We start from the raw sequence: 15,508 nt of genomic DNA, 5'->3' as shown, positions 1-15,508 counted from the left end.
AGAGAGGAGGGTATACAAACAAGGAGATGGGATAGAGTGGACTATTCTTGAACCTTTCTTTCATCTGAACTGGTCAGAGGAGGAAAAATACACAGAATTGGGTACAGAAATATGTTTACTCAATAGAGAAATAGAAGGAAAGGAGATATAAGAAGGGAGGAATTAGCCCTAATCTAGACAAAATTAATGAAAGAGAAGATAGGTCACAAAGAAGGGTTAAAAAGTAAAGTAAGAAAATGTACAAACCCAAGATTGGACTCTGGGAGAAGGGAGGCAAGAGAGCAGAAGCTAACTACAGTTTCAGAGGGCTCTTGATAAAATGTTAACCACCTCTGACAGATTTAGAGGTTATTTTGGACACTTATGATAATATTATTTTGCTGGACTATTCATATTTTTTATAAGGTTTTTTTTTTTCCAGTGGAGGAGGAGAAGAAATAATATTCATTATTTGAAAAAGACTTAATTTTTTAAATAATGTAATCAGAATATTTACACACGCATGCAAACACACCACCACCACCACAACCACCTCTCCCATTCCCCCTGCTTAAAAACACCTGAACTAGAGGACTCTTATAAAAGGGTCTTTTCCTGTCATATTCTATGATATTTCTAGTCCTTCCTGGTATAAAGGACATGAATAATAATGACTTTTATTTCTGCCTTTTGGTTGGTTTCTTGGTTATCTCTTTACAGAGGTGTTGACATTCAGATGAATAGAATTGCAAACAGTACAATATAATTGATATTATATATCATGATCTCATTCTCTCTTTTGCTAGGAGGGTAATACAGAGAGCATGTCCTCTAGAGAATGGACAAAAAAAAATACCTGCTTTTGGCTTTTGGCTCATGTTGGCCTGGCAATCTCTTCCACAACTATCAGATTAGCTTTTTAAAAGTATTTTCAAAGCAAAAGGAAAGCTCACATTCTAAAGATATAATTGCAATCCTGGGTAGGACCACGATTACATTGAGGTGAATATCCTAAGCTCTCCTCTCATTTCCTCTGCCCATTATTGGTAGCCCATAAATCTCACACAAAACAAGTAACCTCTCACAAATCAATTTAAACTGACATTGTAGTACTTATTAGATCATAGTCCTTGAAATTGATCTCTGTATTACTAAATCTATTTTTTAGTGAGTGAATTTTTTTTTCACTTATGTGATTTTGTTGTTTCATAATTCCTATATTTTGGGTAATAATCTTAGCCTTGATAAGTATGTATTAATTATTTTTTCTTTTTAATAGCCCGAGAGCTTATTGATTCAGCCATCTGTGTTGGGAAAGGGAGTAAAACATCGGCCTCCACCCATTAAACTTCCTTCGAGTTCAGGAAGTAGCTCTTCAGGTAATTCAGGCCTTCCATTTCCTCTTTATTTTGCCCATGTTTTTATTTCTCTTTGGGGGAATTGTTTTGGATAACAACTGATTAATTGTAAAAACAATGTGATAAAGATTAATTTATTAAAACTTTTTTGACTTGCATTTGTAGCTTTACATAATTAAAAATCTCTCCTATGAAATAGTTCAAAATAACAATATAAATTTATTCTTTTTCAGGTAATATTTTTAGTCCACAACAATCAGGCAGCCATCTTAAGTCCCCAACTCCTCCCCCCACTTCTAAGCCACCTGGTCTTTCTCGAAAACCTTCCATGGATCTTAGTCAAGTTAGCATGCTTTCTCCAGCTGCACTGTCACCTGCCAGCTCATCACAAAGTGAGTCACAACCTAAATTCTCCATTAAATATTCATAGGCTTTTGCATTAATGCATTCCAAGACTTCTTGGCCAATGGAATAATAAAACTTAAATGGTTGTACAGTGGGCCCCAATTGTATCAGTTTTGCAAAGGTGCAGGCAGGTCTCTTGTTGATTATATGTACTTTATGTTTATTGTATTGTATGTTTTTCTGTATTTATGTATGCACCCTTGTGTATACGTTTCTAATAGATTTGCTATGTGTTACTTTTTTCCTTTAAAAAAATATCCTGATAATGTTGACAGTGAGATTCCAAAGTGTTCTTGATACCAGTGTACCTTGGACCACTTTGCATTTTACATAAGTTATACAGCAGATTTGATAAAATTGTCCTAGGGGATACAGCAGTTATATCTTTGTGTATGTAACAATCTGTTTAGTCTTAAGGTGGTAATGCAATAAATTAAAAGCTGATTTTTAAAAAACACTCCTATACTGTTTTATAAATCATTGTCGATTGTAAAACTGTGATAATGATTGTAAAGCATTATACTGAAGATATTAAAATAGAACTTTTTTCCAACCAAGTGATCTCAAAGATTTAGATGTCAGTTAACATGATTACTATAATTCTAGCTCAGTGTTGAACTAACTTCTTAAAATAAAAATGAATCTTAAGACATTTTAGAAACATATTTGTCCAAAGAAACTACATTCCAGTTTTTACATTTTTTAAATAGACTTTGTGTACTGAACCTTTTAGTACATGGCACAGTGGTAGAGTGTGGTTCTCTGCATTAGTTATAAGCATCTTCATCCTGATAGCTCAAAAGGTGTAATTTTTCTGCCTTCTTGTTTTGCACAAAGAAAAACAAAAATCTTTGATAAATTCTCTAAGTCTTCTTCACACCTTCTTATGTTGGGGGTATGGATTATGTTACTCTACTGCACACGGTTGTTACTAGAAGTAAGGGTTGGGTGACAGCTTCTGGACATTCACATTTCTTTCCTTTCTTTCTGCAGGACATGAAAGCTAAAAAAGAAAACACCTCAAGAGCTTTTGGTTTTGCTTTTTTTTTTGTTTTCTTTTTTTTAATTGATAAACTGTGCGTACTGCATTCACAACAGATTTTCTATACATTCTACATTTAAAGAGAAATACACAGTTACTGTTAAAGATACAGTATTTTCACCTTTAAGATATTTGCATTATTATCGGCTTTTATGATTTGGGTGAACTATGTTGGAAATTATATTTATTCATATATACATATATATATATAGGTGCCCAATTTTTTTGTTTATTGGCCAAACCTAATTTATTAATACTATTATCAGTTTGATTCAGATTTATCAAATTATTGTAGAAATTATATAAGTAGTTTAAAAGTTAAAACAATTTTTAAATGATTCATGATAAGAATTAATTTGGGTTGCTTCAGAACTTTAGTAAAAATATATAAACATACATATATATAAAATAAGAATTTTAACTTAAATGGATGTTGGAAAAATTCAAATTTGTATTAGCAATGTAATAGTAAAACTGTCACTAATGGACTTTTTAGGTGATATACTGCATCCTTAATTGTGATTGAGTGTAGCAACACTCTTGTATCATATGTAGAAATTAACACTGCAGTTTACTGCTTAAAAAAAACTGAAACAAATTGTCAGTGCTAAGTAAGATTCCATTAACCTTATTTTAAAAAGGACTGGCTTTTTATAACAAACTAGCACTTTTTATTTTTCTCAATGAGCAGGATCTGGAACTCCTAAGCCATCTACTCCTACACCAACCCCTTCATCGACCCCACACCCTCCTGATGCTCAGAGCTCAACTCCTATTACCCCTTGTGCTACCCCTACTCCCCAAGATTCAGGCTTCACCCCTCAGCCCACTTTGTTAACCCCGTTTGCTCAGCAGCAAATGTCTCTGAGCCAGGCAATGCCTGTAATGACCATTCCTCTTTCCACCATGGTAACATCTATAACTACAGGAACTACGTCTACCCAAGTCATGGCAAACCCTGCTGGACTTAACTTCATCAATGTAGTGGGCTCTGTGTGGTAAGTTTGCTTTGCTGCTAATGTTTTCTCATTAATTTACATGAGTCATAATCCTCAGATGTATTTTCAGAAAGATTCAAAGCCCAAGAAAAATAGATGGTTCTAAATTTCCTAGGCTAAAGTATAATGAACTTAATTGTAAAACTAAGAATAAATTCTACATTATCCAAATGTGAAAATTATTTTAGTTCAAATGTAGATATGAACACTTCCAAAATTATGCATGTTTAGTTTTTAGAAAAGATAACAGCTACAAATCGTGTATTATAGCTCTTCTTATTGAAATATTTTCCCATTGTTCTTGTTCTTTATACTCACATATAATACAGTGAAATCTTTTGAGTGAATTTCTCAATATTACATCCTTTTTAGCTTTCTCTTTTGACAGAATCTTTTTTCATTTTCCCATATTACATTTTTAAGGTTCTTTTTATTATATAAAGCATAGTTTCACTAGTCTGAAGTCAGCATATAGCATAAAAAGAACAAGAAAATAAAATAGTCTATGCTCAAGGAAAAGAAAGGAAACACATATGTATAATTTGATACCAATTTTTACATGCAAATTATGTTAGTTGTTTTTTTTCACGGAAGAGCTAACTGCTTCTAGAATTGATTCTGTGATGAGTTTAGTACATTTACATTTCCTAATGAAAATGTACAGAAAAAAAATAAATCATTGCTAAAGCTTTGATATCACAGATTTGTCAAAATAGATGGGTCAAAAAAATCCCAGTGAAATTTGGGGTTTTTTGTGCATTTCACAAAATCATGCATTTTTAAAGAGAGACAAACTGAATGAGTAGATTTAACCTAGTCATCATCACTAATGACTGTAAACTTGTCCTGAGTTAAATGTTTACTGCTGTCAAAGAGAAAAAAATTGTTACTATTTTGGATTTAATACATGTTTTTTCCTCATCTGCAGTGGAGCACAAGCATTGATGAGCAGTTCAAATCCCATGCTCGGGTGTAATTCTGGTGCCATAACCCCTGCAGGTTTAAATCTGAGTGGCATTTTACCTTCAGGAGGTCTGGTACCAGGTGCTTTGCCAGCTGCAATGCAGTCAGCCTCTCAGTCAGGTGCGTATATTTTAAAAAATGTAATCAGGAAGAGAAAATGTTTATATTGTCAAGATCACCCTGAACATGAAAGTACAAGCCTTTGACTTTGCTACATATAGTACATTATCTTAACATTATCACTGAGGGCTTTGGCTTCTTATTTGTTATAAAACTAAAAATGTTAAACTTGTAAATGCCATCAAGAGTGTTTCCTTTGCAGAATTCTTAAATCTATAAATTATTTTGAATTTGATTTGCCTTACGAGGTCTATACTAATAGTGACTTAAGTAGGCTCTTTGTTGCTCAAGGAAGGGTTGTTCCAAATGACCTTTGAGTTCTCTTCCAACTCAAATTCTGTAATTCTTTGTATTTATGCTTCCTGTAAAGAGCCTTTAAAACAGTATTAGAATATAGGTCCTTAGTAAAAAGCTACTATTGGCCAGACATATGAGCATTCAAAGTGCTTTTTATGAAACAATTTGAAAAATCAAGTTTTTCTCATCAGTTACAAGAATGAGAAAGCAAACAGTTCACCTTCAAATTAACTTAATTTGTTAAAATGTTTTCCTGACTCTAGAAAATGAATTTAAGATGCATAAAAATTTTTTTAAGTTGTTGGTTTCACTTTTTATAAGGAACTAAATAAAAGAGCCTTATTGTTTATTTGGGATTTTGCCTAAAAGATAATCATTGAGTCCAATTGTAATTTAACGAAAATGTATTGTATAGGGGCAGCTAAGTGGCTCAGTGGATAGAGAGCCAGGCTTGGAGACAGGAGATCCTGGGTTCTAATCTAGCCTCAGATATTTTCTAGCTGTGTGACTCTGGGCAAGTCATTTAATCCCAGTTGCCTAGTCCTTACTACTCTTCTGCCTTGGAACTGATTCTTAGTATCGATTCTAAGAAGGTAAGAGTTTAAAATAAAATGTATGTTTTCAATTGCCTGTACAAAGGCATTTGAGATTCCTACAGTTGAGTATCATGCATCTCTCGTCTTTCCCCGCATTAGACTTTATTTTTTTTATATAGCCAGATTAAATTGAAAATAGTATTAAAAAATTGAATTTTCCATCAATATACTTAAGAGTCATAACTTCAGTTCTGGGGATTCAGAACTTTCTAGGAACTAGAGTTATGTAAAATAGTTTTGATTTTGCATATGTACTAGATCCCCAACATTCTCTTGATTGTAAATTTGAGGTGGTTTAAAGATATACAGAGGCCCCCACATGTATGCTTAATGACACTGTGTCAGATAATACTAAGTCATTTGGCAAGAGATAGAAGCATGCAGAATTTGGGGGCTTTTCCCTAACAAATTACAGTTGTTCCTTGATTTATGAATGAAATAAACCTCCCTCTTTTTGGACTCTCTGTAGAATTTATTTGCAAGCTTAGCTTAGCACTTATCATGGCTTCTCTGATTTCATGCACCCCTTTATGCTTTATTAAAACCATATCATGGGGCAGCTGGGTGACTCTGTGGATAGAAAGACAGGCCTAGAGATGGGAGGTACTAGGTTCAGGTCTGACCTCAGGCATTTCCTATATATGTGACTCTGGGAAAGTCACAACCCCCATTGCCTTATCACTGTGATGGCAAACCTATGGAACATGTACCAAAAAGGTCACACAGAGCCATTTCCCGCCAGAGTTTGTTACTAGAAAGCCAGAGGGACTTGGTGCTCCCCTCTCCCTCTCCACTATGCTGAGGATATTTTTTTCACTTTACCTGCCCTTCTTCACAGCAGCCCAATGGGAATATTTCTTTCCTCACCTATCTAGGGAAAGGGAGGGGGGTGCACAGCATAGGATCTGGGAGGCAACGGTGCATGGTATGTGATCTCTAAAAGGTTTGCCATCACTGGTCTAGGCCTTACTGCTCTGATTACTTGGAACCAGTACACAGTATTGATTCTAGGACAGAGGATAAAGGTTTTTATTTTAACAAAAACGCATCACAGGTACTTCTGAGAAATATTATAAATGTATAGTCTGCCAAGGTTTAATTTAGAATATGAGGAACTTGGCTTCTGGTGATGGGCTGGGTCTGTATTGAGTTGTGGCCTATCTAGATTAGTTGAATTGCTTTTCTCAAGTAACTTAGACTAAAATGTTCTGAAGTATTGGTATGGTATCTTTTCCCAGTTGTATACTTTAAGTCTCAAATCTATAAATATATGCACTATCTACATAAAAGATTTGAAATACATAATTATTCAATAAGCATTTTAAAAATCCTTACTTTCTGTCTTAGGATTGATACTAGGTATTGATTTTAGGAAAGAATAGTGGTAAGGGCTAGGCAATTGGAGTTAAGTGACTTGCCCAGGGTCACACAGCTAGGAAGTGTTTAAGATCAGATATGAACCCAGGACTGCCTGTTTCTAGGCTTGGCTCTCTTATCCACCTAGCTACCCCAAATAGGCATTTATTGAGGGCATGTTACATGTCAGTTACTGTGTGAAGTATTGAGGAAGCTTAGACAGGCATACAGAAACATGACCTTTGCTTTAAAGGAGCTCATGCTATTGGGAGAGATAGCCTGCAAATCTTTATGTATGTACAAGATAAATATATAGTCTAAATGAAAGGTATCCGCACTCAAAAATCGTGATTGTAGTGATATTCATGGTGCCTGCATAATACTGTGCTTCCAAGAATGATTCCTTAAGAAGTTCTAGGTTCTGAAATTTACCACTTAATTATAATCAATATTATTTTTTTAATTTTATTACTATGTCAAATATAATTGTTGGACAAAATACAAGCAAAACTAAAAATAGTCATGATTTATTGATAACATTTTAAAAATAATGTTGGTGGATAATTACCAAATTCAAACCTATTTTAATGCATTAGATTGTTGTGTTGATTCCTTTTTATAATTTAAAAAAAACCTTTTCTTTGTCAGGTGTTCCCTTTGGTTTAAAAAATACTTCCAGTCTCAGGCCTTTAAATCTACTCCAGGTAAACACAAGATTCTGTTTTATCACAGTTCTACTATATGTGTGTATGTTTAAGATATGATAGTACATACTGATTATTTTTAGCACAAGAGGGGCTTTATCAGGAGTATGACGAAACATTGCAAAGAAGCTGAAAAGGCCCAGTCAATATTGTGTCCCCAGTCTGACTGGCCTGGGCACCTCTGAAGGGGAAGAGCTGATCTAATCCTGAAAGGGAGAGAGAGAAAATGTAGTTTTACCCTGGGTTATATAGTTCCTATTTTGGATTTGTCCATTACTAAGCATTATAAACTAGTATATGACATTAAATGCTATTTTTAATAAACTTTATTATAAACTTAAAAATCATCAATAAACTTGAATGTTTCCATACACAAAGAAGTTTAGAAAATATGAAACCATGAATCCATTACACATGGTTTGTTCCATTTAATGTTATACTTAACGTTGTAGAAGACCCACATTGCTCTGCTTTTCTCTATCTGCATCTGAACATCTTCCTGATCCCTATTTTTTTTCCTATTTCACTGATACTCTTTTATTTCCTTTCTACTCTTTTAGTGCAAAAGTTTTAGACTTAACTGTGTATTGAAGAGGCATATAGTGATGGCTGCTAGCTACAAACCAAAAAAGAACATGCTTGTATATACATTGTGGAAAATATTATTAGCTCTCATTAGTCTTTTATGTCTACCTAGAAGTACTGATAATTGCTACCATCAGGATCATATTTAGGTAGGAGATGATCCTTTTTAATACAAGTATGGAGGGACTTGACTGATATTTCTAGCATGAATTAATGTTTTAGGTTTTTACCACATTTAATTATGTTTCAGAGAATATGTATGATTTAACTTCATCTATTTAAGTCCTTATGATATATGATAAAAAAATGTCCACAGTAAATGTTATAATCAAGTTGCAGTATTTTATTTAACTCACACCCTCCATCTTAGAATCAGTGCCATGTATTGAGTCCAAGGCAGAAAAATGATAATAGCTAGGCAAAAGCAGTTAACTGACTTGCCCACACAGCTACGAATTATCTGAGGTCAAATTTAAACCCAGGACCTTCCATCTCTAGGCCTGGCTCTCAATCCACTGAGCCACCTACCCTTGCCAATATCTTTCTAACTGCATCTAATCAGACTGGGTTGAACAAAATCAGTCCTAAACAGAAAGCTAATTTAAAGCTCAAGAAATGGTCATCTAGATTTTCTCTTATAAAACTTTATTGGGTTAGAAACAAAATTAGTAGTTATTGAATGAGTTCAAATCAATGTAATAGTCTACGTAAATGGTTTTTTACTTCCACAAAGTTTTTGTTAATAGATGAAGTTAATAGTTGTGAGATTTCAGCTAAACTTTTCAATAGTTAAGTTTTGTCTTCACACACACACACACACACACACACACACAGGATAGCATATAAAGTGAAGTGCTGACACACTGGGAAGAAAGGGGTTTGCTGAAGGATTCATTGAAGTCCAGTAGAAGAGAAAATGAGACTGCCAAAGAAGCAACACAGAAATAGATAAGCAGATCTTTGATTGGTGAAGTGATAACTGATTTAAAAACTCTTAGTAGTAGTCTCTCGGTAACCGAGGATGACGATTGTCTTTGTGCGTTTTCATCTATGGTGTATAGATGAATGTGCACAAAGACACTTGTGAGTGAAGGAGATTTAAGTGGAAAAGTCGATGCACAGAGACAGTCCCACTCTCTCGGCGTTGGAAGCCTGGGTCCAGTGGCACGAAAAATCGTTACACCTGGAGACTTCCTCAGCTGCATTGGATGGCTGTGTTGTCCTTTGTGCTCCAACACACCCTGAGCACTCCACAGTGCTTTGCTGTGTCGCCATCTCAGCCATTGAACCTTTCTTATTGGTTTCTTAAATATGCTTAAATAGCTTAGGCTTTTTACTCCTCTTATTGAGTATGAAAACAATAACGTTGCAACTGAATTAGCTAATGTAAAATCTATAGATAAAAATTTGTTAAAATAATTCTCCTGACAGTTTTGTGTACACATTTCATTTTTCTGAGTATTTATTCATTGACAATAAGGACTCATTTACCATTGAACTTCTGCATAAATCTATAGGTGAATGGATTAGCTTTCCTAGTCACAAAGGTTCTCTTCTTATCTCCCTGTTTCCTGCCTTGAGGCTTTAAAATGCATAAACTTTACTGGTACTGGGGAGCAATTCAGTGTTCTATCAGAACCTTGTTTATTAAAAATGCTGCTTAGAATCTACTATTTATGTGCAATTCCTCCCCCCTTTTGGCACCAATATTTTGCCAGGTTTTCCTTAAGACCTAAAACTCTTCCTTTTAAGAAAAGGGACCTCTTTGAATTTCCTTACTCATTCATAATAGCTAAAAATTTCTATCTGCCTCCACAATTTCTAGTCTATGCCTTGCCTTCCTGAGGCTCCTTTCACCTCTTAGGTTTTATCTAAAGGGTTAAAAGTCAGTAAATGAGCATCAAAGAAGAGATGTGTTATTTGAGAAAATGGTGGAGGTATTTATCGCCATCTCAGTACTTGATCCAAGAAGTTCTATGGCAGAATGTTTTTTCTGGGTTTTAGATAACTCCCTTAATTCCTGACTAGCTACTGCTTTATTCTGAAAATCTCTGCTTCAGATTTGGAGCTTATTTGATAAAACAGAATTGGTGCAGTTTTTTATTTATTATTTATTTATTTGCAGATATCTATTACAGAGAACAAGGAAATTTCACACCATAGTCTTTCTTTCTCAGTTTAAATTTGGTTAACTTTGGAAATGTGGAATGTATAGAATAATCCCACTTCTTTGATTTGCAAAAAAGCAGAAAAGAAATTGATACTATTATTAATACTATTTGTCCAAAGGGGAGAACCAGTCAGGAAAACTAAGCATAAGTTTAATCTGTCCTTACTAATACTCATTCTTTAGCCATTTTTTTGTTTGTTTTGGTTGGGGGGATGATGGTAGGTGAAGCGTTTCATATGTAAACAGCATTTATAGTTACTAAATATTTTACACATTAGCATATTGGTCTTCATTGTTCATATATAACAGGTTTAGAGTGATTCATCTATAGGAAGGGTGCTTGGACTTAAAAGCCTTCTCCAAGTCTGGTGCTTTTTCCATGTGTGCATGCTTTGTCTAATTTAAGAACCTTCTTCTGTTCTATTAGTGCATGTGCCAGGCAGCTGAGACAGCATGGCATAGTGGATAAGAGAGCCAACCTTAGAGCCAAGAAGACCTCTGGTATATTCTGGTTGTGTGGTCCTAGGCAAGTCACTTATCCTCTCAGACTAAGAAACTTAAGACTCAAATTACAAAGAAGGTGCCAGCCTGCATTGAATAGAAAGTTCCTTCTCTAGGACTTCCTATACCAATGAAATCACAGGTCCAGTGCCAATCTCTTCCTACTGCTGAAAGGGCCATGGAATGAAAATTTTATTTGTGTCTGAACCATTATAGGAATTGTTTTTGTAGCTGTATGCAAATGCCAAGAATCTCAAAAGTATTTACAGATAAAAATTCTAATCTATAACAGGTTAGCTATTAGTTCCCATTTAGTTAATAATAAAACTTCTTAATTTTTTATTCTAAATCTAGTGCACATTTTTATTATGATTCTAATATTTTTAAGATAACAAATCTTTCCTTATTTAAAGCAAGATTCCAAAATATCAGTCTACAGTTAATCGGCAATGTAAATCAATAGTTGGAAGCGGGAAGATTTAGGTTGAAATCCTGCCTATACGTGAATTTAGGCAAATTATTCAGTCTCTCAGCCCAGGTGAATCTGTGTTGATAATTTCCTTATCAGGAAGGTACCATAACATTTTTTTTAATTGGACAAAGAAAATTCCTAAAACAAAATGTGGGCAACAAGAGTTGTATGTATTCTTTACAAGTGGCCTTTAGCTTTTCATCTCTTTTAGAAATTCCCTCTAGGACCCAACAGAATCTGAGTTTTTCTTTAGTGAAGTTCACAAAGGGCTTTATCCTGAGGTACTTGGAGAGTAATTTATCATCTGTGAAAATATTTGTTCATAAAAATATTAAAAATTTGCCTTTTATTTAATGTATTAAATCTTCAAAATTACTCTCTCCATTCTGGACAATGAACCATATCCCAGCTAGAGGGAACCCAGGATTCCCTCTCCTTCTGACCCTCAAACCTCCTCTTCTTTCTCAATGGTAAGGGGCTGCTCATGTGAGGTAGACATCCCAGTGATACCTTTGGCACTGTTAGTTGTGCCCTTAGTACCTACATCCTGCTGTCCTGCCTCTGAACACTCCCAATTAGAGTGTGATTTCCCTGAGAATAGGAATTGTCATCTTTTTTTTTTAATATCCCCAGTTCTTGTCAATAATAAGTGCTTAATAAGTGCTTTTTCATTCATTTTAAAAATCATGTGCAGAAAAGTTTCTGGGAGTGTATTGTTCATATTGGGATCAAGTGAATTGAGCACTGACTGGAATCGGTGCATTTTTGAGATTTCTGGTGTGTCTTTGTCTTAGAATATGTTATTTAACTTCCCTGGGCCTCAGTTTCCTCATCTTTGAAATCAGGGGATGCAATTAGTTGCTTTTGAGACCCCGTCCAATTCCAAATCTTAAGATCCAATGATCCAGATATTAAAATTTCATTTTAAAATTATATTAAAATAATGTGAGTTTAGCCAATTAACAATTTTTAAATTCCTTAACAGCTTCCAGGAGGTTCACTCATTTTCAATCCACTCCAACAGCAGCAGCAGCAGCAGCAACAGCAGCAGCAGCAGCAACAGCAGCAGCAGCAACTCTCTCCCTTTTCTCCACAGCAACAGCCTCAGCCCCCTACAACTTCAAGTCCTCAGCGGCCAGGAGAACAGGTATGCTTTCTTTGTTCTGGGTAAGACTCTCCACCAATATTTATTGTTTTGTTTTGTTTTGTTTTTACAAAGTACCATACAGAATGTGACATGTCCTAGATAGTCAAGAAATGGGGAGAAGTTTGTACTATAATATGAATTGTTTGGTTTTCAATTTAACTTCTTTTTTTTAAAAAACAATTTACATGCATTTATAATCCATAATTCTCATTATTCCCTTCACCCTCTCCTAATTAAACTAAAGCTAAAGGAAAAAGATCTTTTCTGTAAGCATACATTGTTCCTATATTGGCCATTGTGGTTTATCCTTGTGTTAAACAGATCTCTAGAAGTCTTTCAAAATAGTTTTTTGTTACAATATTGCTGTCGTATATATTGTTCTTTGAGTTCTGCTCATTTTACTTTGTATAAGTTGATAGAGGTTTCTCCAGTTTTCTTTGAATCTGCCCTCTTTTTTTTTCATTTCTTATGACATAGTCATCCATTTCACTCATATACCACAATTTGTTTAGCCACTGCCTAATAAGAAGCTAACCCTTTAGTTTCCAACTTTTTGATCCTACATAAAGAACTTCTATAAATATTCTATACATGTAGTAGATCCTTTTCCTTTTTGGGATATAGACCTGTTGGTGGTATATATGAGTCAAAGGGTATATGCACAGTTTAGTAACTTTGGGGACATACAAAATGCATTCAAAGGATGAAATCATGTACTTGAATTGGTCATACTACTTTCTCAAATATATAGCTCAAGAACATATCCATTGTCCTAACATGGTCATCCTTAGAGATTCATGTCAAATCCAAAATGTAAACCTAGACTTGTACTAATTCTTTTGTTGTTCATTTGTTTCACCCAATTCTTCATGATACCATTTGGGATTTTCTTGGCAAAGATACTGGAGTGGTTTGTCATTTCCTTGTCCAGCTCATCTTACAATAGAGGAAACTAAGACAAAGAATGGCTTGCCTGCATAACTAGTCGGTGTCTTGAGACAGAATTTGATCTCATGTCTTTCTGATTCCAGGCTTTGGCACTCTACCCACTGTACTACCTAGCTGCCCTACTGACATCATTCTTAGTCAATACATAAAGCCAGAGGTCACTAGGTCCTGAGACCATAATTTCCTGAGCAAAAATTTCAGTGATACCCCTACAGAACACCATTGGTTTAAAGCAAAAAGTATTGGCTGGTATGATCAATCTTAAACCCATAATTGCTTTATGATTAGTTTGAGAATTAGCATTGCAAGGGGATGACATTCAGAGTTATTTTCTGGGTCCTTCCTAGAAAATTGTTTCTTTGTACTAAGGTTTTTGTGGATTGAGACCATGTTAAGAATTTTTAGATACCTAAATGAAATATGTAAAAGCTAAATAAGTATTTGGAGGGTGGAAGAAACCAAGTAGAAATCAGTACTACTAATGTTCATTATATTTTAACCATAATAAAGTTTGTGGAAAATTATAGGCATCATGTTGACTTCCTAAGATTTGCCCTCATATTAAGAAATGATTGAAAACAATACAACCACCTGGTGCCTTTTAGCCCTGTACATGACTAAGAATTAGCTAGAAGTACTAGTCAATAATTTATCTAAAAATGATTTGTTAATGATATTAGTTAATAATATCAATATATTGCATAGAATCATAGATTTAGGGATGGAAGGGGACTCAGCCCATCTAGTATAATCTCTTCATTTTACAGTTAAAGAAACTAAGTCCCAGAATTCTAAATTAAGTTCACATAGGTATGAAGCATCAGAGCCAGGATTTATTTAAACTATTGTCTTATGAGAAATTTAACAAAGAGGTAAACTGAGACAGTTATGTACAAGATAGCAGTTTATTAATAGGGTACCAAACCTATTAATAAAGAAAGGATTGATGGCACTGCCTCTGGCCAAAAACCCTGAATTGAAGATGCAAATCATTTTTATAAGCGTAGGACAAAAAAAACCAAAACAACAACTATATCCCGCTATCTCCTGAGATTCAAGTATATAGACTCACAGGTGCCTGGGGGAATTAGATATAGGGCCAACTTAATTGTTAAAGATGGGACAAGTTCATTTAGTCCAGCTTTTTAAAGATAGCATACACAAATCTTGCAGGAAATGCTGAGATAATGTTAACAGTATTTATGGGAAAGCTTAAACAGTTGGGAACCTAGCTTCATAAAGAGGGAGACAAAATCTTTGAATTTATGAGCTTTATTCAAAAAGAAGAGGTTTAGGTTTATTACATAACATATAGAATATGGTTACTGAATAAAAATCATTTACAGAGTATAATAAAGTATAAAATTCATGACCAATGTCTGATTCTGACATTTTCCTTTGATTTAAGTCCACTATTCTTTTCTCTGCCCATCATCAGATCATTCTTGATTTTGAAGATACCTTAAGGGTTTTTATAAAGTTAAGACTCAAAATAAGCAACAGGCTATTTATTAAGTGTCTGCTAGCTGGGCATGACTAGAAAGATAGTTCCTATCCTCAATGAGCTTTTCCAACCAGAAATTAACTTTAAAGAGAGTCTTAATGTAACCCAATGTTTTGATAAAATGAAAAGAAAAAAAAATTATTTGACAACTGCTCAAAAAACTGGAAAACAATCTGGCAGAAATGAGGCTTAGATCTATACCTTGCACTAGAGATGGCAAGTTTATAAGTTGCCTGGAATTGGTTTGAGTCGAATTAAGATGCAACTGGGAAATGTTTTTAACAATAAATAAAAATACAATACAGATTGTTTTAATTCTTAGTTTTTTTAGCAAGTATGTAACTTCAGGGATCTGAGTTTACC

The 15,508-nt window shown here is 34.4% G+C and overlaps 1 protein-coding gene across 28 annotated transcripts in view; it reads left to right on the top strand.

The window, feature by feature from the left end:
* SUPT20H (SPT20 homolog, SAGA complex component) overlaps positions 1 to 15,508 on the top strand; it is a 63,109-nt gene that overhangs the window by 28,474 nt on the left and 19,127 nt on the right. For 15 of the 28 annotated variants that reach the window (XR_001622260.2, XR_008911396.1, XR_008911395.1 and 12 more), the window contains 6 exons: positions 1,259 to 1,358; positions 1,571 to 1,729; positions 3,476 to 3,782; positions 4,711 to 4,865; positions 7,763 to 7,818; positions 12,532 to 12,693. Coding sequence is in view for 22 of the 28 variants with exons in the window: in XM_056794785.1 (XP_056650763.1) it covers positions 1,259 to 1,358; positions 1,571 to 1,729; positions 3,476 to 3,782; positions 4,711 to 4,865; positions 7,763 to 7,818; positions 12,532 to 12,693 (939 nt within the window). In the remaining 6 variants the exon portion in view is untranslated. The remainder of the gene's footprint in view (positions 1 to 1,258; positions 1,359 to 1,570; positions 1,730 to 3,475; positions 3,783 to 4,710; positions 4,866 to 7,762; positions 7,819 to 12,531; positions 12,694 to 15,508) is intronic. The other 13 variants (XR_008911399.1, XR_008911398.1, XM_016421910.2 and 10 more) reach the window with 4 other exon arrangements.

Source organism: Monodelphis domestica, chromosome 4 (genome assembly GCF_027887165.1).
Source record: "Monodelphis domestica isolate mMonDom1 chromosome 4, mMonDom1.pri, whole genome shotgun sequence".
In the NCBI taxonomy this organism is placed as follows: Eukaryota; Metazoa; Chordata; class Mammalia; order Didelphimorphia; family Didelphidae; genus Monodelphis; species Monodelphis domestica.
The sequence above is the reverse complement of the archived record's forward strand: the minus strand, read 5'-3'. Positions and strand labels throughout refer to the sequence as shown.